This window comes from Mandrillus leucophaeus, unplaced genomic scaffold (assembly GCF_000951045.1).
Source record: "Mandrillus leucophaeus isolate KB7577 unplaced genomic scaffold, Mleu.le_1.0 Scaffold407, whole genome shotgun sequence".
NCBI lineage: Eukaryota > Metazoa > Chordata > Mammalia > Primates > Cercopithecidae > Mandrillus > Mandrillus leucophaeus.
In genome coordinates, this window is record NW_012104332.1 from 1,128,881 (window position 1) to 1,153,548 (window position 24,668).

The 24,668-nt window shown below is 39.9% G+C and overlaps 2 protein-coding genes across 4 annotated transcripts in view; one reads left to right on the forward strand and one right to left on the reverse strand.

Moving 5' to 3' along the window:
• The window catches only part of HOMER1 (homer scaffolding protein 1), a 154,500-nt gene extending 129,832 nt beyond the window's left edge, over positions 1-24,668 (reverse strand). For all 3 annotated transcript variants that reach the window (XM_011992201.1, XM_011992202.1, XM_011992200.1), the window contains exon 1: positions 23,625-24,668. In XM_011992201.1, coding sequence (XP_011847591.1) covers positions 23,625-23,629 — 5 coding nt within the window. In that variant the 5' untranslated portion in view covers positions 23,630-24,668. The remainder of the gene's footprint in view (positions 1-23,624) is intronic.
• Positions 21,244-21,763, forward strand: LOC105548275 (60S ribosomal protein L29-like). Its single transcript, XM_011992199.1, has one exon. The coding sequence runs from the start codon at positions 21,296-21,298 to the stop codon at positions 21,761-21,763; it is 468 nt and encodes a 155-aa protein (XP_011847589.1). The 5' UTR covers positions 21,244-21,295.

The window sequence follows — 24,668 nt, forward strand, 5'->3', positions numbered from 1 at the left end:
ACACCAACATGGCACATGTATACATATGTAACAAACCTGCACGTTGTGCACATGTACCCTAGAACTTAAAGTATAAAAAAAAAATAAAAATAAATTTAAAAAAAAAGAAAAAAAGAAACAAACTCATAAAACAGCCAATTTTTAGTTTGACACTGTACCAATGGATTACTGTACTAAGTGGTGGACATTTCTTTTTATAAAGGAAAGAATACACGGCCAAGCAACAGAAGGCTAGGCTCTACCACCAGCTAGCAATGGGACTTTGGGCAAAGTCCTCAGTTGCCTCTTTTAAAAATAACACAGGCATCGCACCTGTAATCCCAGTTACTTGGGAGGCTGAGGCAGGAGAATTGCTTGAACCTGGGAGGTGGAGGTTGCAGTGAGCGGAGATTGCACCACTGTACTCCAGCCTGGGCGACAGAGCAAGACTCCATGTCAAAAATAAATAAATAAAAATAAAAACAAATAACCCAGGCACCAATTTACAAGAGGCCATTCTGTACTTGAAAACAAAAATAAAACATTAAAAAAGTTTTAAAGGGCAGAATTTATTATCTCTAAGGTTATTTCCTTCATCTACATGAAAAATCTACTTTAAAATGTTAATATACTATTACAATTTTCTCTTCTGTTCAACTTAGACTACAACATTAAAAATTACTAAAAGAGAAAAACAGTCCCTCTGGTGTCAAATTAGTACATTTATTGCATAGATGCTACATTTTTTAGGTGAACTGAAATTTCACTCTGATGCTTAGAATCCTCCAGAGATTCCCAAGATCTATAAAGACTGACTCACAGAGGAGACATATGAAGTCCCCTGGCACAACTTGACTTGTAACCTCTAGCAGAAACTGGCTAGGTAAGAGGTCTAGGTTGCATGCCTGTACTCAGCCTGAGGCAGCTAAAGGTCATGGTGATGTCAATCACTGCAAATATAACTTACATGAAAATGCTATCTTACGAGGGCAGGGATTTCCTATTATGTCCACTGCTGTCATACTTCCAACATTTAGGCATACAGTAATTACTCAGTAGACATTTGTTAAATGAATTTATAGACAAGGCAATCCCTGCCCTCATGACACTTATAGTCTAAACTAATGCTACCATAAGAATTTAGAAACATATTTTTAGGTAATATGAGCTTGTTTTATTTATTTTTTAATTAACTTTTCATATATTAAACCCCAGTCTGAAGAAACTGACAATATCTGACCTTGAAGTTTCCCGTAAGTGGTAAACAGGTTTAATAAATAAGACCAAATCAGATATTTGAATACTTTTCTGTTCTCTAACCAGTAAGATGACTTACCTATACAAAGGAGTTTTCATAAAAACAATATTACTTAAGCATATCTTATAAAATTTATAACAGTAGAATTAGTGATTACTCATCATAAATAACATTTAAAACTCAAATTGCTTACTGAGAATTAGTATTTTTATGGCTCTATCACAGCCCCTAAAATCAGCATAATATTTCAAAAGAATCCATGAAGTCAGAACGTTAAATAGATAAACTTGTTGAGCACAGTGGCTCATGTCTGTAATCCCAGTACTTTGGAAAGCCAAGGTGGAGGGATCGCTTGAGGCCAGGAGTTTGATTCCAGCCTGGCCAATATAGCAAGACCCCATCTCTACCAAAAAAAACCCCACAAAAACAATTAAAAAAAAAATTAGCCAGGCATGCTGGCACAAGCCTGTAGAACCAGCTACTTGGAAGGCTGAGGCAGAAGAATCCCTTGAGCCCAGAAGTTGAGGCTGTAGGCTGAGTGACAGAGCAAGACCCTGTCTCTAAATTAGATAAGTAAATAAATAGATAAATAGATACTTGGAAATATAATACAGGAGAAGAAAAGGAAAACAAAAACTTTTAAGTGGATTTTGATTGGAAGGGAACAGATATATTCCATAAAATTATTTTGGCCTTCAGTAGTACCAAAGCTTTAAAAAAAAAAAAAAAAAAAAAAAAAGCAAGCTTTTCATGTTCTTTATTTAGAAGTTAAAGAATTACAGGTCAGGTGCCAGTGGCTCACGTCTGTAATTCCAGCACTCTGGGAAGCTGAGGTGGGTGGATCACTTGAGTTCAGGAGTTCAAGACCAGCCTGAGCAACATGACAAAATGTACCATCTCTACAAAAAATAGCCAGGCACAGTAGGGTGTGCCTGTAGTCCCGGCTACTTGGTGGCGAGGCAAGAGGGGAAGTAGGAGGCAGAGGATCACTAAAGTCCCGGAGGCTGAGGGTGCAGTAAGCCAAGACTGTGCCACTACACTCCAGCCTGGATGACAGAGCGAGACTTTGTCTTAAAAAAAAAAAAAAAAAAAAAAAAAAAAGGAGTTAAAAATTAAAATTCAGTTGAGTACTAGAAATGTAACTGAATACTCACCCTTCTTGCTTGGGCTCTCCTTATGTTGAAAATCAGCCTGTGTCGCATGTGCTGTCATGAGTTACTGTGATACTGACAATATATGTTTGGGGAAGAAATGAAAGGTTTTCCTTCCATCTCATTTTCTTGTTAACTAATGACCACTATCACAGCAGTTCTGGAACTGCTTAGTCAACTGGTTGTTTTCCTTATATACGAAATAAAGTAAAATGTAGCAAAAAACCAGAAACCCATAGTTAACAATAGCTATGAGTTATTGAGAAGTTACTATGTGCAACAAACACTTTTAACAAACTTGTTTATTAAGCAAACTTGTTTATTTTAAACCTTTCATCTTCATAATTGTATCCCCATTTTACAGATGAGGAAACTGAGACACACAAAACTTAAGTACCTTGCCCAAGATTATGTAGCTAATAAGAGGATCACTAATTTAAATGTAGCCACTGCCTGGCTCTAGAGACCTCACTTGATTGCTAAGTTCTGCCTGTGCTGTATCATGCTACACTTTACCATAGTCACAGCTTTTGTGGCCTAAATCCCTATCTCAAAGTTTAAAAAGTCCTCTAAAGGATCCAGTCCAATCAATTTAGAGCTTGATAATGAAGTTATATAACAACGCATAAAGTAAACTTCATTTCATGTTGAGGCATCTGTCTTTTAACCACTTCTGCCATTTAACAAATATTGCTTAATTTAGTTAAACGCATTCTATCATGAAGTCCCCATATAAAAAAAAAAAAATCCACTATTGAGGCTGTAATAGAATTAGTACAGGGGTACAGTTACTTTGGGTGAAACTACTTTGACTGAAAAGTATACCCTGTCTAGAAAGACTAAAAATATTTATCAAGAATAAGGAAGATAGGATAACTTCTGAAACTGTTTCCAAAATAATAATATACTGAATTCTCAGTAACAATCAGAACAATGTTTAAGTGCTTATACCAATCAATTAACTTCTGTGACTTTCCTAGGTATGAAAGAAGGAAAAAAAACCTCACCTTATTAAAGAATCCCTATACACTTTGGTTCACACAAGCGCAAGTGCTTTGTGTGTGGTATGTGTACTGAGCAGTAGTAGAAAATGAGAATATAAATATTAAATGCAGTCCCAGCCCTCAAAAGACTTCTAAGACTTTCCATACGACTTGGTTTCAGGATGTTTTCCACAGAAAAGACATCGAACGTTTAAAAAATTGGTGACATTTTGGAAAACTTAATAATTATTAGGTTGGTCTTCCAAGATAAGAGATGTTCTCTATAGAAGGAAAAGGGCCGCTAAGGGGAAAAAAGTGATACATATATTAAAATAACAGAATAGAACACTACAAAAATGGGATATACCCACTTCTTGCTTTATTTTCAGCAAAATGAAGAAAATGAATTTTTTTTTTTTTTTTTTAAGGACAGAGTCTCACTCTGTTGCCCAGGCTGGAGTGCAGTGGCACGATCTTGGCTCACTGCAACCTCCGTCTCCCAGGTTGAAGCGATTCTGGTGCCTCAGTCTCCCAAGTAGCTGGAATTACAGGCATGCGCCACTACACCAGGCTAATTTTGTATTATTAGCAGAGATGGAGTTTCGCCATGTTGGCCAGGCTGGTCTCGAACCCCTTGACCTCAGGTGATCGCCTGTCTCAGCCTCCCAAAGTGCTGGGATTACAGGCGTGAGCCACGCACCTGGCTTGAAAATGAAAACTCTTTTAACACACTCTGCTAACCCTTCTAACTCTACTGTGCTCTTCAGGTACAATAATAACTGGATTTAGACGGCTTCAAGAACACCAGAATGTGTGGCTTCTAATCTCAGCTGGGACCTTTAAGTTACCCAGCACTGTCTCCCACTCTTCCCTCTATTCCCAAGGCTCTGACAACCTCTACATCCCCACACTTCGCAGATGGCCCTGCCTTTTATCATTCACTGGAATGAAGCTCCATGAAGGCAAGGCTCTTTGTTCACAGCTCTCATAAACTTAGAACACTGCCTGACACATAACAGGTAATCAATGTTTGTTAAATGAATGAATGAACAGAACAAACAGAGGCCATCAGCTAAGGAATTCCCTCAGTCTCCTGCTTTAACCTACAAACTAGTCATATCGTTTCCTTCAGTCTAGGAGGACAATATTCCTCCTACTGAAGGTTAACTCCTCCACCTGTGCTCCATATTGCATTCTCGCCCATCTCTTTCTCAATAATTATCCCTTTCTACTCTAATATTTTAAATACACCTTGCCATGGACTCCTTTGCCAGATCCTAAAAATAATGCTTAATCCCATTCTGTAAGCAAAACCAAAAGAATTTCCTGAACCCTAGAGCTTGCTGAAGCTACTATTTCAAAGATGCTTGGTCTTAAAGGAGAAGCAGACACATTTCTAGTGTCTGCTCCTCATCCTTCAACACCTTCAATTCACGGTAATTTGATTTCCACCCTAGACTTCTCAAATTCAAGGTAACATTGTTAAAGGACCATAACTTACCCAATCTAATTATTTCTTGCCTCATTTGATGTTTCTGCTACATATGATCCTGGCTACTACTCATTTCTTGAAACTCACTCCCTTTCTTGGCTCTTTTGACACTATTCTCACCTGATGGCTTTCTCAGCTGCCCCTTAAATGACTATTCCCAGAGATGCCTGATCTGCTATATAAACACTCTGCATGAGCTCATCCACATTCACAGCTCCAACCAAAAATTATATATTCTGACTCCCAAAACTCTATCCCCAGCCCAGTTCTCTTTTCCTGAATACTAGACCAACAATATCCAATTATAAAGCATTCCCACGTGGTTGACCACAAATATCTCAAGGTTCCTTCAATTTGTCATCTCACCTTGCTACAAACTTGTTTCTCTACTCTTGGTTCCCTTTATCAACTAGTGGCTGACCAAGGCAATCTCTTTTACCTCATAATATCTATCTAGATCACTGTCAACTCCTACAGACATTACTACTTAAATCTCTTGAATTCAAGCCCTGTTCTACTCGGTTTTAATTCAAGCCATTATTTTTGACTAAATCGCTGCAATTAACCTATCTTGCAATTGAGTGTCTCAGCTGAGTGCGGTGGCTTACACCTGTAATCCCAACACTTTGGGAGGCCAAGGCGGGTGGAACACTTGAGGTCAGGAGTTCCAGACCAGCCTGACTAACATGGTGAAACTCTGTCCCTACTGAAAAATACAAAAATTAGCCAGGCATGGTGGCGGGTGCCTGTAATCCCAGCTACTCCGGAGGCTGAGGCGGAAGAATCGCTTGAACCCAGGAGGCAGAGGTTGCAGTGAGCCGAGACTGCACCGTTGCACTCCAACCTGGGCAACAAGAGTGAAACTCAGTCTCAAAAAAAAAAAAGTGTCGCTGAGACACTCAAGCATTTCTTTCTCTCTCTCTCTCTCTCTCTCTCTCACACACACACACACACACACACACACACACACACCCCTGCCTTCTCCAAGTCCAAAAATTCCTCCATATTGCAGCCTGAGTAGTTGATCTAAAATGCAAGCATGGTAATAACTACCAACTTAAAATTGTTCTATTGCTCACCATTACTTAACAGCTTCTAAAGTTGTTTGCAGGAAGAAGTTACTATTCTCCTCTATCATTTCTATTTTTATATGTTTTATTATATACACATTAAATATGTATATTTATATATTAATACAAAGAGTACATGTAATTTTATAAATATACACATATGAAGGAAGATGTTCAAAATCTTTGATATGGGTACTGCATCAAAAATATTTGAAGATAGCCGGGCGCGGTAGCTCATGCCTGTAAACCCAGCACTTTGGGAGGCCGAGGCAGGTGGATCATGAGGTCAGCAGATCGAGACCATCCTGGCTGACATGGTGAAACCCTGTCTACTAAAAATACAAAAAATTAGCCGGGCGTGGTGTCGGGCGCCTGTAGTCCCAGCTACAGGCAGAAGAATGGTGTGAACCCGGGAGGCGGAGCTTGCAGTGAGCCGAGATTGCACCACTGCACTCCAGCCTGGGTGACGGAGTGGACTCTGTCACACAAAAATAAATAAATAAATAAATAAATAAAATTTTTGAAGACCATTACATTAATCTAGAGGAAGAGTACAATCCTCTTAACATGACATAGTCATGATCTGGCCTCTATCCTTCTAGCCACATCTCCCTTAACTACCTTAACTTTCCAATTAGCGTAATTCACCTCTGAAGCTTTACCCATGCCACCTCTCTGCCTAAAATACCCTAACAACCACTCATACATCTTCCCCTCCCCCAACCCTTATTTGTTCGTGACTGGCTATGTGAAGCTTTCTGACCTTCCAAGGTAGAGGTGGGCACTTCCTTCTCTGTGCTACCAAACACAACATACATCTCTATTACAGCACTTAAATCACAGTACTGTAATTTCTTGTTTACATGGCTATCTACTCATCTTTGTACTGCCAGTGCCTGGCATGACTCACGACATAAATTAAGTGCTTACTGTTTTTTACAAGTGCTCATGAGGCACAGTGTTAGGAGACAAACTGTAGCAATACCTTAGTTACCTGACACAGCTGAGTCAGTGCTCTCTTTTCCTTAGGTTTGGGTTAATCAATTTTAAGTTTTTAATTTTAAGATATGCTTACATCATGCATTGAATTTTCAGGTGTTGGTTACAGGGAGAGATTTTTAGAAAGCCAACACTTTATCATCCACCAAATTCCAATCAATTAACTGTCAACAGTGTCAACACATTCCGACACTGTTCTGAAAGATGCCTTATAGAAATTCAAAACCTAAGGGCTCAGTGATTCTGGTCAAACATGGCAAATTAATTATACTCATTTATCTTCCTTTTCCAAAATTCCACTAAAATGAAAGTGAAGGGGGGAAAAACAAGGTATAAACCTATAACACCAAAGACTGTAAAAAGCAGCAGCAGTTCTTAAGTAACTTTAATACAGTTTTCAAAATGTATTAAAGATGGAAAATAGAAGGAATGGTGCCTGGTTTGACAAAACCAAGGAAACTATAATAAAAGTGCCTGCAAAGAGGGAACTAAGTGAACAACCTGCTGGCTAGAATTTAGAAGCAAAGGGACTGCAGAGGAGGTGTGAAGTATGTGACTGAAATGGAGGAATTGACTGAAGGTTTAAATAACAGAGAAATGAGACTCCCACCCCTTCCCACAGTCAATCAACTACCTTTTCCAATAGCAGAAGACAGGAGTGGGGCCTAAAATAGGAGCACCAGGAGAAAGGCTGCAAACAGAACCTTGTCCCCGCAAAAATCTTCCCATTCCTGACTTTCAGATTACAGCAGATGATAAGCCTCGGAGGTATATAACAGAAGAATATACTTACCTTGCTCTCAGAATGTTAAGATTAGAACTCTACACTGGAAGATTCTCCTCTAAAGAAAATGAAAAGTGTCATAGAAAAACTTAAAATCTTAGACAACAGACCTCCCCAAACTTGGGAACCAACCAAAAAATTTAGGCCAGTTCACCACCTAAATATCTAAGTTGAAGTCCACCAGTGACAGGCCTCACTGATTCACAAAAAGCTTTTAATCACCTTTTTAGTATCATACACAGCTGAGGCTCACCAGATATTCCAGAATAGTTTCCAAAATGAAATAAGAAACTAAACCAACAAAAAGGAACACAAAAGAAAGACAATTTAGGGAATAGAAAAATTTCAGGCCAGGCACGGTGGCTCATGCCTGTAATTCCAGCTCTTTGGGAGGCGGAGGTGGGTGGATCACTTGAGGCCAGAAGTTCGAGACCAGTCTGGCCAAAATGGTGAAACCCCATCTCTACTAAAAAATACAACAATTAGCCAGTTGTGGTGGCATGCACCTGTAGTCCCAACTACTTGCGAGGCTGAGGCAGGAGAATTGCTTGAATCCAGGAGGCTGCAGTGAACCGAGATCACACCACTGCACTCTAGCCTGGGTAACAGAGTGAGACTTTGTCTCAGAAAAGAAAAGGAAGGAAGGGAAAGGGAAAGGGAAGGAAAGGAAAAGAAAAGAGAAAGAAACATGTAGGCTTCAACAACACTGGACAAACTTAAGGATATCTAGACAAAATAGATAACTTAGAAGTAAGATTTCTTCCAAAAGCAGAAAACTTCAGAAGTCAAAGCAGTACCTGGTAGTTTAAAAAACAATACATTCAGAAATATCAAAAAGCGGAACTCTGACCAAGAAATGGGCATAACTGTTACAAGTAATCAGGTTTAAAAAGATTAGAGACCAGTTTCAAGTTGTCTTGGATATTTTTGCTTATTAAAAAATAGACAGGGCTGGGTGCAGTGGCTCACGCCTGTAATCCCCGCACTTTGGGAGGCTGAGGTGGGTGGATCACCTGAGGTCAGGATTTCGAGACTAGCCTGGCCAACACAGCAAAACCCAGTCTCTACTTAAAAACAAAAAAAACAAAAAAAACAAAAATTAGCCAGGTATGGGGGTATGCATCTGTAATCCCAGCTACTCAGGAGGCTGAGACAGGAGAATCATTTGAACCCGGGAGACGGAGGTTGCAGTGAGCCAAGATCGTGCACTGCAGCCCAGGAGAGAGTAAGGCTCTGTCTCCAAAAAAAAAAAGCCAGCTTACTCAAGTTCTTCCCCCTTAGTTCAAACTTAGTTTTTGCAACCTCAAAAGGAAGGGGCAGCAAGCAAGCAAGCATGCTTTAGGAGTCACTGAAGCTTTTGAATGGACAAAAGTTTCTCACATTTGATTTGTAAGCTGCATTTATCAAATGCAGTCACTCTCAAAGAAGTTCCCTGGACCAGCAGCATCAGCATGCCCTGGGAATCTGTTAGAAGAGCAAATGCATGGACCCCATTCCTAGACCCACTGAATCAAAAACTCTGGGGGTAAAAGAAGTCCAGCAATCTGTGTTTCTTTTTAACAAGGCCTCGAGGTGATTCTCATGCAGGTTCAAAATTGAGAACCACTGATCTAATAAGCATTTCTGCCACTGTCACACTAGATGCTGATGCTCTGGTCTTCCTTCTTCAGTCAAGAGTTAAAGCATTTCCAGGCCAGGTGCAGTGGCTCACCCCTGTAATCCCAGCACTTTGAGAGGCCGAGGAGGGTGGATCACCTGAGGCCTGGAGTTCCAGACCGGCCTGACGAGCATGGAGAAACCCCGTCTCTACTAAAAATACAAAATTAGCCTGGTGTGGTGGCACATGCCTGTAATCCCAGCTGCTCGGGAGGCTTAGGCAGGAGAATCACTTGAACCCGGGAGGCAGAGGTTACAGTGAGCTGAGATCGTGCCATTGCACTCCAGCCTGGGCAACAAGTGTGAAACTCCATCTCAAAACAAAACAAAAAAAAAGAGTTAAAGCATTTCCAAACTGCCTGTATCTGACCTACATTAGAGTATCACAGTTGCTAGTAGGAACTCAAAAAATGTTTGCTGAATAAGGGATCAGGCTTCAGATATCTTTCTTTGGCCAGAGGGTTTTAAGAATACACTGGATATGCATGTTTTTAGGCAGGATCTCTTCTCTTCACTTTCCTACAGTCCCCACCAGTCGCTACTGTCTTCTACCTCATACTATCATACATTTTTCTGGTCAGCCAATGACAGCATAAGAGTTTGAAAGCTCTGGGAAAAATAATTTCAAAAAAATAATTTTAAATATGGATACAATATGGTCCAATCTTCTCTTACAAGTGAGGAAATCAACAACTTACAACTACCTTGGGATGATTCAGAAATTGTACAATATGCTACAATTGGTCCTTCTACTTGCAGGTCTCCACTTTGTTATGTTTGTTGTTTTTTTTTTTTTTTTTTTGAGACAGAGTCTCGCTCTGTCGCCAGGCTGGTGTGCAAAGTGGCGCGATCTCAGCTCATTGCAATCTCTACTTCCCAAGTTCAAGCAATTCTCCTGCCTCAGTCTCCCAAGTAGCTGGGACTACAGGCGCATACCACCACGCCCAGCTAATTTTTGTATTTTTAGTAAAGATGGGGTTTCACCATGTTGGCCAGGATGGTCTTGATCTACTGACCTTGTGATATGCCCACCTCGGCCTTCCAAAGTGCTGGGATTACAAGAGTGAGCCACCGTCCCCAGCAAGGTCTCCACTTTTAAGCCCCAGGAAAAATGTTTCAAGATAGCATCTCAAGCTTTCTTTTTCTGGTCTGAATTCTTTAGAAAACTAGAGCCTGCCTATGTATTATGTAAATAGATGCATAAGTATTCCAGAGGCTCATGTGCCCAATAACTACAAAGGCAGTTAACAAGGCCGACTGATGGCATCTACATGTTAATATCAACTTTGAAAACTCTATACCAAAAACATGTAATAACAAATCATTTACGAGAAGTACTTAAATGTATTCAAAATACAGTTGACCCTTAAACACGGATTTGAACTGCAGCAGTATACTTACAATAATGTTTTACAACTGATTTTTTTAAATAAATGTATTAGAAAAATTTTTGGAGATTTGCTATAATTTGAAAAAACTTACAGATTAACTGCATAGCTTAGAAATATTGAAAAAATAGAAAAAGGCATTATGAGTGCATAAAATATGTAGATTCTAGTCTATTTTTTCATTTACTACCATAAAATATACACAAATCTATTACAAAGAGTTAAAATTTATCAAAACGTAGGCAAAAACTTACAGACCATACATGGCACATCTAGAAAAATGCAAATACACATAAAGATGCAGTATTACATCATCGCGTAACATTAACTAGTATATACTGTTCTACTGTAATAATTTGTAGCTAACTCCTGTTGCTATTGCAGTGAGCTCAAGTGCTCTGAGTGACTGCTTAAAATGCCACAGTAAATTGTGTATCACAACAGTAAAATCACGGTTCTTGCATATTTTTCATCCTTTTTAGTGCAATACCATAAACTTTGAATAACACCATGAGACCCATATGAAGTGCCACTAGTGATGCTGGAAGTGCTCCCAAGAAGCAAAGTCATGCTATTATAAGAAAAAGCTGAACTGCCTGATATGTGCTGCAGATTGAGGTCTGCAGGTGTGGTTGCCTACCATTTCAAGATAAATGAACCCAGAGTAAGGACCATTGCAAAAAAAGAAAAGAAAATTTGTGAAACCATCTCGGTAGCTATACCAGCAGGTACAAAAACCTTGCACTTTTTGCAAAATACCTTTTTTCTCATATTGAAAATGCAGCTTCTATGTAGGTGAAGGATTACTATTAAAAAAAAAAAAACCATAGCTATTTAATATGAATCGAGAAAAAGCAGTTTTTTGATAACTTAAAGCAAAAAGAAGATAAAGGATCTAAAGCTAGAGAATTTAATGCCAGGAAAGGATGGTTTGATAATATTAGAAGAGCTTTGGCTTAAAAAATGTCCAGATAACAGGAAAAGCAGCTTCTGCCCACTAAAAGGTAGTAGATGAGTTCCTAGATGCCATTAGGAAAATCATTGAGGAGAAAGGATATTTGTCTGAACAGGCTTTTAATGCAGATGCCTCTGCCGCCACAGATGGCAAAACCAATCCCTCCTCTTCCTCAGCCTACTCAGTGTGAAGACAATGAAGATGAAGACCTTTAAGATGATTCACTTCCATGTAATAAACAGTAAATATGTTTTCTCTTCCTTTTCTTTTCAGACAGAATTTCTCTCTGTCACCTAGGCTGGAGTGCAATGGCATGATCTCAGCTCACTGCAACCTCTGTCTCCCAGGATCAAGCAATTCAGCCTCAGCCTCCTGAGTAGCTGGGACTACAGGCGTGCGCTACTACACCCAGCTGATTTTTGTATTTTTAGTAGAGATGGGGTTTTGCCATGTTGGCCAGGCTGGTCTCAAACTCCTGGCCTCAAGTGATCCACCTGCCTCAGTCTCCCAAACTGCTGGGATTATAGGCGTGAGCCACTGCACCCAGCCATTTGTGTGTGTGTGTGTGTGTGTGTGTGTGTGTGAGAGAGAGAGAGACAAGGTCTGACTCTATTACCTAGGCTGGAGTGTGGTGGCAGGATCTCAGCTCACTGCAATCTCCGCCTCCCAGGCTCAAGCCATCCTCCTACCTCGGCCTCCCCAGTAGCTGCGAGTTATGGTGTGTACCACCATAACTGGCTAATGTTTGTATTTCTGTAAAGACTGGTTTTCACCATGTTGCCCAGGCTGGTTTCAAACTTGTAAGCTCAAGCCATCTGCCTGCCTAGGCCTCCCAAAGTGCTGGGATTACAGGCGTGAGCCACTGCGCCTGGCTCTTTATGATTTTAATAACACTTTCTTTTCCTTAGCTTACTTTATTGTACAAATACAGCATATAAAACATATACAAAATATGTGTTAATCAACTGTTTATGTTATTGATAAGGCTTTCCAGTCAACTGTAGGCTATTACTAATTAAGCTTTGGGAGAGTCAAAAGTTAAATGTGAGTTGGTGGGGCAAGTAGTACCTCTAACCCCCACCATGTTCAAGGGACAATTGTATAATGTATTGTGGGAGACTTACTTACACTAAAATTAAAATGCAGCTTTTTTCAGTACCATCTAGAAGGAAAACAACATACATTTAATGAACTCATCTATAAGAAACTAAGTTTGCAGTAAAATTAAGTCTTTGTAAACCACTATAAGGACTTAGAAACCCTTCTCCAAATGAATCTGTATCTATGTAAGCATTCATTGAGGAGCACCTGTTCTAATGGTAAGAGCCCCAAGGAGCTGGGGGATCCAGCACATGATCTGCCATGTCAAAGCTGCATAACCTCCCATAGTCACAGTTTCCCTTTGGGCTGCATCTCCTTCTCCACAAAAAGTACAGTTTAGTGCTAATACTCTAATAACTGACAAGAGAAATACTCCTTACACTTAAACAAGTTTTGCTGGCACTAGAGTAACTGCTTCTTTAGCCAATCTTGAAAAGAATGAGATAAAATTTGAGATAAAGCTAAAATTGATACAAATATCTGTAAGTATCCAGATGTAAGAACAGTGACTGGTCCTGATAACTTTTTTTTTTGAGACAGAGTCTGGCTCTGTCACCAGGCTGGAGTGCAGTGGCACAATCTTGGTTCACTGCAACCTCTGCCTCCTGGGTTCAAGCAATTCTCCTGCCTCAGCCTCCCAAGTAGCTGGGATTACAAGTGTGCACCACCAAGCCCAGCTAATTTTTGTATTTTTAGTAGAGACAGAGTTTCACTATGTTGACCAGGATGGTCTCGATCTCTTGACCTGGTGATCCGCCTGACTTGGCCTCCCAAAGTGCTGGGATTACAGACGTGAGCCACCGCGCCCTGCCAGTCCTGATAACATTTTACTGTAATCAACATTTTTTTTTAAACCCTCACCCTTAAAACCCAAGAGAAGTTCTCTTTTTAATACCCTTACCCTTAAAACCCAAGAGAAGTTCTAAAACTTAATATGTTCATTATAGAGTAACTACAAGATTCAGAAAGACTAAAAAACAAAATCTTACAATCTTATCTCCCAGAAATAAACATGGTAGCACTTTCATGAGTCTCTTTCAAACATTTTTATGCATACACAGAATTTTATATACTTGAAGTCATTCAGAACATACAATTTCGTATCCTGATTTCTAACTGACCACTGTACCATCTTTGAAAACATTCTTTGGGATAGCTTCTACCACATGAATAGCCTATAATGTAACATCGTAGATTTTACACTGATTACTCAGAATATACAGTTAACCCTTGAACAATTTGTGAGTTAAGGACACTGACCCATGCTCAGTAAAAAATCTGCATGTAACTTTTGACTCCTCAAAAACTTTACTCATAACCTATTGTTGACTGGAAACCTTATTGATAACATAGTCAATTAACATATTTTATGTATGTATTATATACTGTACGCATACAATTAAGTAAGCTAGAGAAAAAAACATGTTATTAAAAAAATCAGGCCAGGCATGGTGGCTCACGCCTGTAATCCCTACACTTTGGGAGGATGAGGCAGGCAGATCACTTGAGGTCAGGAGTTCGAGACCAGCCTGGCCAACACGGCAAAATCCCGTCTCTACTAAAAATACAAAAATTAGCCAGACATGGCTGCATGCGCCTGTAATCCCAGCTACTCAGGAGGCTGAGGCAAGAGAATCACTTGAACCCAGGAGGCAGAGGTTGCAGTGAGCCAAGACCGCGCCACTGCACTCCGGCCTGGGTGACAGAGTGAGACTCTGTCGCAAAGAAAAAAAAAAAAGAAAAGAGGTCGGGTGCAGTGGCTCACGCCTGTAATCCCAGCATTTTGGGAGGTAGAGGCAGGCAGTTCACCCGAGGTCAGGAGTTCAAGACCAGCCTGGCCAACACAGTGAAACCCCATCTCTACTACAAATACAAAAATTAGCCAGGCAGGATAGAGCAAAACTTCGCCTCAATAAAAAAGAAAAAAGAAAATCATAAGAGAAAATGTATTTACTATCTATTAAGTGGAAGTGGATCATCATAAATATTCTTATCTTCCTCATCTTCACATTGAGTAGGCTGAGGAAGAGGAAGAGGAAAGGTTGGTCTTGCTGTCTCGGAGTAACAAGAGGTGGAAGAAATTCTGCATATAAGTGAACCCACACAGTTCAAACATGTGTTGTTCAAGGGCATCTGTACTAAAATGTTGCAAAATACAATTAAACAGCAATGTCATCATTAATGTCTATTTCCACTATACTAACATAGGCATAGCAATAAATATCAATTTAACAAGAGTAAAATACTAAATGAAAGCAACAATGAAATACACAACTAAAATCTTACAGATTATCAGCTGGGTAAGGAAAACAGCAGCCTGCAAGATCTAGAATTTTTTTTTTTTTTTAATCAACAGAATCTCAAGAAAGATGAGTTTAAGAGTGACTTGGGAGTAGTCCCATTGAGCTTAATGTATACAGATCCCTGGCAATACTGAGTAAACAAGAGTAGGAGGAATCCTCAATCTGTAAACATCTTGGGAGCTGGCAAAGTGATTAAGCAAAGCACACAAATTTTAATGTTAAAAGCCATGAGACAGTGATTCATAACGGAGTAAGAAAGAAAACAGCTCTGTTTTTACAAAGGAATAAGTAGAAGAAAAAAAAAAAGCAGAGAAAGGTAAAGGGATAGGTTAAGTAACTTAAATATTATAATAGGTTCAAAATAATTGTCCCATATACATTTAGGAATGTACAGACTTACCTTCCAGGAAAACTGACTGACAGAAATTTCTAATATGAGTATTTTGAGGTCTTTGATAGTCATGTCCTAAAGATCATTATTAAGAGTCTAATGAGGGAAACTGGAAAGTAACTGGGCAGAAAATTCCCACTCACACAAAGAAAGTCTTGTTCAGAACAACCCTTATAAATACCTAAATAAAACAGAAGAAAGACAATAACGACTTAAGATTGAGATATATGTAAATATAAAGGTAATTCAAAAATTTACCTAGAAAAATTATCAGAAAAATAATTGGTATATCCAACTATTGGCCCAACTGCTAGAAATCAGGATTTTCTGTATATGAGCGCTAATTCCCACAAATCCTTTCAACTAATATTGCACATGTGTACTGAACTATGAACTTGTGGGTTAGGAAGCACAATGTATAATACCCAAAGAGATATGTATCAGAGTTATATCTCTCAGTAGACTTCTATTGAGATTCCCCAATTAGGCTGGGCGCAGTAGCTCATGCCCATAATCCCAGCACCTTGAAAGGCCGAGGTGGGTGGATCACTTGAGGTCAGGACCAACATGGTGAAATCCCACCTCTACCAAAAATACAAAAATTAGCCAGGTGTGGTGGCGCACCTGTAGTCCCAACTACTAGGGAGGCTGAGGCAGGAGGAGTACCTGAGCCTGGGAGATGGAGGTTGCAGTGAGCTGAGATTGCGCCACTTCACATCATCTTGGGTGACACAGCAAGACTCTGTCTCAAAAAAGACTCCCCAACTAGACAATGACAAATTAGGAACAAACTATTCTATGGAGGGGGGTGAAAATCAAGGACATTCGCCTCTACAGGCCTCTGGACTCTAAGGCATGTGACCACATGGATCCAGACATGCCAACAGACATGACAATAAACATGACTTTCAATGACCTTATAAAGTAATGAAATTGCTTTAGTATCTGTGTTCCCTAAGCACAGTTTTTTGTTTGTGTTTAATTTCTACGCAACTCTTGCTTGGTAATTTTACAAAAAGCCCTCAATTCTTACAACTTTTGTGCCTGCAGGACTTGGTGCCAACACTTCTCAAAAGATAACACTGAAACTCTTCTTGGTTTATGGAAGAACATTAAAATAAGATGTTCGTAAAGCCGAGCTAATTTTTTAAGCTAATAGTAATACTAGGTGTTAAGAGATAAACGTGATTTTTTTAAAAGGTAGAGAAAATGCAAAGGTAAGTGTACTGTGAAGATAAAACATTGATTAGATTACTGGTTTGGGGGGGGTTTATAAACAATTTTATTTTCTGATACAAGACAGAAAACAATGACTTTTTGCCTTCCTTTAGTATCTACCTTGACAGAAAAAAACATAAATAAGGGTAAATAAAATTCAGTTCTTAACTAAGTCAAATGTTAGTTCTATATATAAAATTATTTTAGCTACACAAGATCCATACTGGCTTCACAATCCATTATTGGGCAGACAAAACCTCACTGAAAGAAGAGAAAAAGATGACCCTATAAAATTAATTATATTATCCGAAGTGTTTAGCAGACAAAAAAAAATTAAATTAATTCTAAATTGTACTTACCAGAGAACTGAATAATTTTTAAAAACTTTTAAAAACAAGATTTTTAAAAATGCAAGTAGAAGAAAAAGGCAAAACAAAAAAGATTATTTGTGTCAATAATTTCCCTCAAAAATACTGCTTAAAACAAGCTGCATTGATTCTTATCTTTTTTTTCTTTCTCAGACATTTCATCAAGAAGCACAGAAATGACCAATGTGTTACACTCAGGACAGATGGGAAAAGGGGTATCAAAAGGTATGAAATGTTAAAATTAAGAACATAAGTTCATCAATAAAGTTGACTCTTTTAACAGAGAGTCATCACGGATGTCCTAATTTTATAGACTACAGAGAGGTGTGCTAAAAAAAGTAAGATTGAAATACATGATTTTGGCCAGGCGTGATGGCTCACAGCAAGGCAGATATATCACTTGAGTCCAGGAGCTCAAGACCAGCCTGGGCAACCTGATGAAACCCCATGTCTACAAAAAGTACAAAAATTAGCCTGCCATGGTGGTGTGAGCCTATAGACCCAGCCACTCGGGAGGCTAAAGTAGGAGGACTGCTTGAGCCTGAGAGGTCAAGGCTGCAGTGAGCCATGATGGCACGACTGCACTCCAGCATGGGCCATAGCACTGTCTCAAATAAATAAATAATTAAATATATATATACATGATTTTATTCACATACTGAAGACCATTGAATTATTAGTTTTTAAAAAGTTTACCTACTCTTGGCTGGGTGCGGTGGCTCACACCTGTAATCCCAGCACTTTGGGAGGCTGAGGCAGGCAGATCACGAGGTCAGGAGTTTGAGACTACCCTGGTCAATATGGTGAAACCCCATCTCTACTAAAAAAAGGAAAAATTAGCCGGGCGTGGTGGCGCACACCAGTAGTCTCAACTACTTGGGAGGCTGAGGCAGGAGAAATGCTGGAACCCAGGAGGCAGAGGTTGCAGTGAGCCCAGATCACGCCACTGCACTCCAGCCTGGGCGACAGAACGAGACTCTGTCTCCAACAAAACAAAACAAAACAAAACAAAAAAGTTTTACCTACTCTTGCAAAACTCATTCAATAAGACAGATGTGAAAATTTTATCTGAATTCTTGTAGATGGGCTAAAATCTACATAAATATTCCTTACCACATGTAGATTCTTTTGAAATGAAAATATTCAACAGACCTGAAACTTTGCAATGCCTCAAAAGCACTCAACTTTTCAAAAACAAACAGAAATATTAGCCACAGGTCATAAGGCATTACAAATATGCAACACAAAAAAGCTGCACATTTCATTCCACTAGATATGTCCTGAGATATAAATCTACATAAAATGTTTTATAGTCATTTAAAAACTACATCAGAAAAAAATTATATCAGAAAACATTAAGCACTCACCACTCATTTTCCCTATTCTTCTGTCCAGTTAATCATATTAATCCAAAATAACAATCCAGTAACTAAAAACAAATACTTCAACTAAACACTAAAGACTGAAAAAAAAAAAAAATCACATGGCAGTAGAGAGGTCAGACCTTCTGGGATACAACCACCTTTTCTTCTGAGATGTTTCATCACTCAAAACTATAAACTATGAATAAAGACAGTTTCTTCTGTCAACCCCTTAACTCCCAAATTCACTATTTTAGGACCCACAGTTAGTGACTCTGCTAAGAACATACCATGCTCTTTGCTACATTATTACCTCTGCACATGAAATGTCCTAATTCTGAAGAAGCTGCATTCAGTCAACTACACATCTCTCAGTCACCATCTCTCCCCTCCCTACTTCGGAACTTTCCAGGGCCTGCCCAACTATCCACTTCCTCTACCCAGCCATAGTTCATTGTTCTGGCTTGGTGTTTCCACACGATGCAAGACACAAAACTGAATTTTAAATGATTTTTAAAACTGCTCTCTTATTCTGCTTCCCTGATCATGTTCTTACTCTGCTTAAAACCCTTTAGTAATCTTCACACAGAAGAGAAGTGCTTTTCAAATTACCAGTTGCTACCACAGCGTCATTAAATAAATTGAGTGGGTCACCATCATCAGTCTATCTTAAAAATAAAATAGAATGGAACACAATAGAAACTACCAGAGTGCACCACACAAAGCAAGGGTATTATGTAGTGACATTTTATCATTTATATACAAGCATATTGGGTTGCAATGTAAAGATGCTTATCTTTCCAAAGGGTCATAGCCAAAAAAACCTCTAAACACACTAGACTACAGGATAATCCAATCTTTCATTTGATCTACATGGCTCTCCAACCCAGCCCCTGCGTAATAAGGCTCTAGACCTATCTCTTGCTACACCAAAGGGAGCTGGCTCAAGCAAACAAGCTTGTCATGCCAAACTCATTTGCAGTTCCTCGTTTTAGTGGTGTCAATCACTGTTCCCTCTGCCTTGAATGCCCTCTAATTTTTCTAAGAGGCTCACTTGTACTCATCTTTCAGTATTTAACACCTATCACCTCCTCTACAAAGCCTTTTTATCCTTCCCTCAGCAGCTAATGCCCCAATACCCACTTTGTGTCTCCACAATGCCCTATATTATAGCTCCTACAAAATTTCATGTTCTTTGCACATTTTAATTTTAGGCTTGACTGTCTTCCCAACTTCTAAAGTATAAACTCACTAAGGGAAGGAGTACATTGTACTAGCCTTCCTATCGGCAGCACTGAGCTAAGTACGTGCACTATAACATAGGTTCGAAGTTGGTAAAAAGAACAAATGAAGAATTAAGGACTTGCATCTAACTTGTCTGTTGTCAGAAATGATAGAATGGTTATCTTTGCAATAAAACCCCTTCATAGTGCTGGAATCAAGATTTTCACATTTTTGCTACAACCCCTAGAGAGCAGAACCCTGCAGTTTGAGGCAGAAGGAGGTGTCAGCTTCCTGTCTTTCAGCAAAGAGACTCAGTTTGGGCTGCAATGTAGCAGCACTCATTTCCACGCTTCCAGAAGTTACCTGGGGAAAGAGGCCGAGGAAGGACTCCAGAAGTTCCCACAGGCAGGTGAGGTAAATCAGAAACAGCATTAACAGATTTCATTAGCAGGGAGAGCCCTATTTTATTTATAAGCAGCTCTTAATAAGAGAAGGGAGGGAAAAAATTCCTTACCATTGCTGATGGCACAAGGTTACCAATATGAGCTAAGTAAAAACAAAGGGTGTCGTGAAATAACTGGTTGAGGTTACTTGATTTCTGTTGCCTACTCTAATAGTTCTGAAATAGCTACTGATTCACTGCTGTCATTATGAGATACTATTTGGAGGTGGGGGGTGGGGGTCATACCTAACAGGGGCTTCTCACAGAGGTCTCAAAACTTTTCAGAGACTTCATTTTATATATGTGAATGCCTTAATTTTTAGGGGATCTGATACACCTATTTTACAAACCCATACTTTAGTTGCCTTCAGTGCAATTAACAGTTCATGCAACATCCAAGATACTTTGACAGACTTTGCCAACTGTCAAGTTTCAGCTGTTCTTTTCCATTTCCACAAAGTTCATAAACTACTATTAGGGGAGCCATAATTTTCTTCTGCCCAATCACTGATTTTATTAAAAATAATTCCTTCGCTTAGACTGCCCCTACACTTGCAATAATTATCTACAATTAAGACAAAGATAAATCCTTATCATAACCTAACATTAGTTTAAAAAAAAAGTTGTAATATATGAAACACTTTACCCAGAGTATTAAATGTTAGATATCTATTACAGCAAGGTAATTAATGATTGCTAAGGTAAAGCTTTAAAGGCCATTTAAAGCCCTGTTTCCTTTTGTTTGAAATAGGCCCAGGCAGCTATGCGAATTCCACAAACATTTATTAGGCATAAATACGCATAAAGTGTAGAAACATCAGCAAATGCCTTTGCTTTGCTGTACGCTCTTCTACTTCCACCTACCTTTCCTCTCTCAACTCAAATAAAACAAGGCACTATCAATGAGAAAGGGTAATAGCCCCAAACACAGGCTTTCCAAAAAACAGCACCACAAAATGCTTGCTCCTTTTTCTCCTCAGTGCATATATAGGACTTTATTAACTAAAGGACAGATACATTCATTTATAAACAAATTAATTATGCTAAGTGTCTAAATACATGTTATGTGTGGGGCTTACTTTCCCATTTTAAACAGTAGCCCCTTCAGTATTAAATTCATCCTGTCTCTTCCGGTTCTAGGCACTTCAGGAGCCGTGGCTTAAGGTGCAAACATGACCAAGACCAACAACCACACCACACACAACCAGTCCCGAAAATGGCACAGAAATGGTATCAAGAAATCTCAATCACAAAGATACGAATCTCTTAAGGGGGTGGACCCCAAGTTCCTGAGGAACATGCGCTTTGCCAAGAAACACAACAAGAAGGGCCTAAAAAAGATGCAGGCTAACAGTGCCAAGGCCATGAGTACATGTGCCAAGGTTATCAAGGCCCTCATAAAGCCCAAGGAGGTTAAGCCCAAGATCCCAAAGGGTGTCATCCGCAAGCTCAATCAACTTGACTACATTGCCCACCCCAAGCCTGGGAAGCATGGTCATGCCCGCACTGCCAAGGGGCTCAGGCTGTCCTGGCCAAAGGCCAAGGACAAGGATAAAACCAAGGCCCAGGCTGCAGCTCCAGCTTCAGTTCCAGCTAAAGCTCCCAAAGGTGCCCAGGCCCCTACAAAGGCTTCAGATTAGATATCTGTCTGCCAACGTGAGGACAGGACTGGTGCAACCCCCAACCAGGCTGCCACCTGCATGGGGCTGGGGTCCTCCTGTGCTATTTGTACAAATGAACCTGAAGCAGGAAAAAAAAAATTCAGCCTAAGCTTCCCTTGGTAAAATGACAGGCATTCATGCAGCTTAAAGGTTGTGGAAAACTGATTTTCTTCCATGATGCTACTACTCCACAGTCTAGACAAAATGCAGCCATCAACATGAAAAACTGCTGCTTGATTTTTTTTTTCCTCCAACATGTTTTAAACAGAGCTGCAGATGCTCAAGGGAAGCCATATTTCTAAGGTTTTGAACAGTAGTATTTTTCAGTATTTTTCTCATGTAAAATTGGTGCAATTCATCCAGAACATTTTTCAAATGCCATTATTTTTCAGCGTTAAGTGCTTAAACTGCTTAGAGAGGAAAAGGTCTCCATCAGAAAGATCGACTTCCAGAAACCAACTGGTGATCATTAAAATGAGGAGAATAAAAAGAAAATAATTCATTTTTTACAGTTTGAAGAAATCTTTAAGTCATCTCTAATTCCTTCATTTTACAGATAAGAAATAGAGTCCACAGAGGTTAAGCAATTTGCCTCAGATCACTAAGCTACTAATAGCAGCGCTAGAAATAGAATGAGGCATTTTAATTACTCTTAGCAGTACCCCCAAATCATGCAAGTTATATATACTCTCATCACTTGTCATTCAAGTTTTTAAAACCATTATCACTTTGTCATTAATTTCTGAGGAAAGTCTCCTACAACATGTTCTAAATTTTCAAAGTTATGCATATTAAACTTCAAATTCTAACTCCAAAAAGAAGGTACTATTCAGGAACTTTCCTCAGAAAGTTTCAAGCGTGTGTACACCCCTAAACCATCACAATGAATTTCAGGGTCCATTCTTTCAAAACCTGTCCCTCAACTACACTTTAGATGTGTTTGTTCAACGACACACACACACACACAGAGAAAATTCTGGAAGTTCTTCCGCCAAAAACCAATGACAATCTGTCAATGAAATCAGATTACTCCATTAATATATTATGGGTTTCCAGCTTAAATTAGGAAGTGTCACTAGCATTTCATCAACCCACAGTGTGAAGAGTTAATAAAAGACTGGAAAATGCACTCTCGGTTGGTTCTGGGTCCGAAGGAAGGTGTAGATCTGATATTGTTAACACAAACTGAAGGGCTGAGCTTAAAAGCGAAAAACAAAAGGAGTGAACAAGTTCCTTAAACAAAAAGCCTTTTCGTACGGAATGCACCTGCACCGTGGTGACTGCATCAGTAAGACTGAATTTCAGATTTTCGTTTTAACGTCCCAGTAAATCAATTCTATACATTTTAGCTTTGGATATTCAAGGGCAAAAGAGAGGGCACCGTGAGGGCAACAATTTACTCTGGATCACTTTCAAGGACTGTTGTCTAACCACTCATTACAATCGTTCCTTTGTGCAACTGATTATCTAAAAGTACTGAGAGAGTGTAGTACTTCTCTTTGAAAGATAACCATCAGCAAAAGCTAAGATAATGTGATTTTGATGACAAACTGATGCAGCAGTCTGACCAGTAAAGTGTAGAATGCGTTGTCTTTGTAAATATTACTCACAAATCCATATTCAAGTTACAAACGATGTATGTGTTTAATTACGACCTCTGGTACCGCTCTACAAAAATGCAAAAATAACCTAAAAGGTTAGCATGCCTATTTCTTTAAAGTATGACCAGCTTAGCAAGGTGGCAAGTTTGTTTGAAAACACAAAACGCAATCACCACCACCGCTCAATAATACACATACATAAACAGACTCGAAGCTGTGTTAAGCACAAAAATCCTTACCCCATTTTGCCCAATGAAAACTTGCTCTGAAGTTTCAGCTCTTATGCTACGGAATAACTTCCAAAGGAATTTCTCCGTCTGCTATTTCGCAGTTGCTTTTCCACCCCCACCCCTAGATCCTTGTCCGGAGGTATTTCAAGGATGCTGCCAATTCAATTAGTTCTCTTAGGTAAAATGATTTCTTTCTTGTAAATACCAAAACGTTCAAACAGAGGCGGCATTTGCTTATTCGAGTTAAAACGCTTTGCGGAGGAGACAGCGATCAATTCTATTCCACAAAACGAGTCTACAAGTAGGAAAATGCAGAATCCGGCTTCACCGAGTCCTATAAAAAACGAGTTCGCTGGTCATTTCACTCATGTCCTCCTCGACACTCAGGGAGAGCCAGGTAACTCGGCCTTTTCAGAGCTAAGGCTGCGGGTTCAAATTTCTCCACCACACCAGGTCCCCGGGGGTGGAGCGAGCAACCAAACGCGACGTGCACGTGAATAAAAATCCCAAAAGCAGTAATGCCACGGCTTCCCTGCGCTCACATTAGGAAAAAAACTACATAGAAAAATCTCCTCGAAGTGCAAACCCGGCAGCTCGCAACCTGCACGGCACTCCACATTGGAATCTGTCTTTTTTAATGTTTCTTCTCCTAAGACTCGGAGCAGAGAAGAGGTGGGGAGGAGGAAGAGGAGGCTGGGCAGGATCGATTCATTCTCCCGAGGAGAATAAACGGAGCCATTTCCAGGCTGGCAGCAGGCTGGGGGCGCAGCGCACGCCGGGGAGCTGGAGGAGGGGGCCCGATCCCACCTCCCTCAGCCCCTTCCCGCCCCCCGCCGCCGAGCACAATGGAGCTCGGCTCGCGCTCGGCCCTTCATTCGCGGCTGCCCCCTCTTCCCTCCTCTCTTCAGAGCACAGCGGTTCTGAGGCTCCCGTCGGCGGAGAATGAATGAATCACAGAGCCAAGCCCCACGCTTCCACTGGCGCCCTGCCCCCAGCTCCAGGGCGGGCGAAAGGGGCCGAAGGGTCGACGGGCGCCTGCCCGAGCCAAGGCGG

Excerpts from the sequence above, each read along its gene's own strand:
- LOC105548275 (XM_011992199.1), top strand. The coding sequence starts at position 21,296 with ATGACCAAGACCAACAACCACACCACACACAACCAGTCCCGAAAATGG.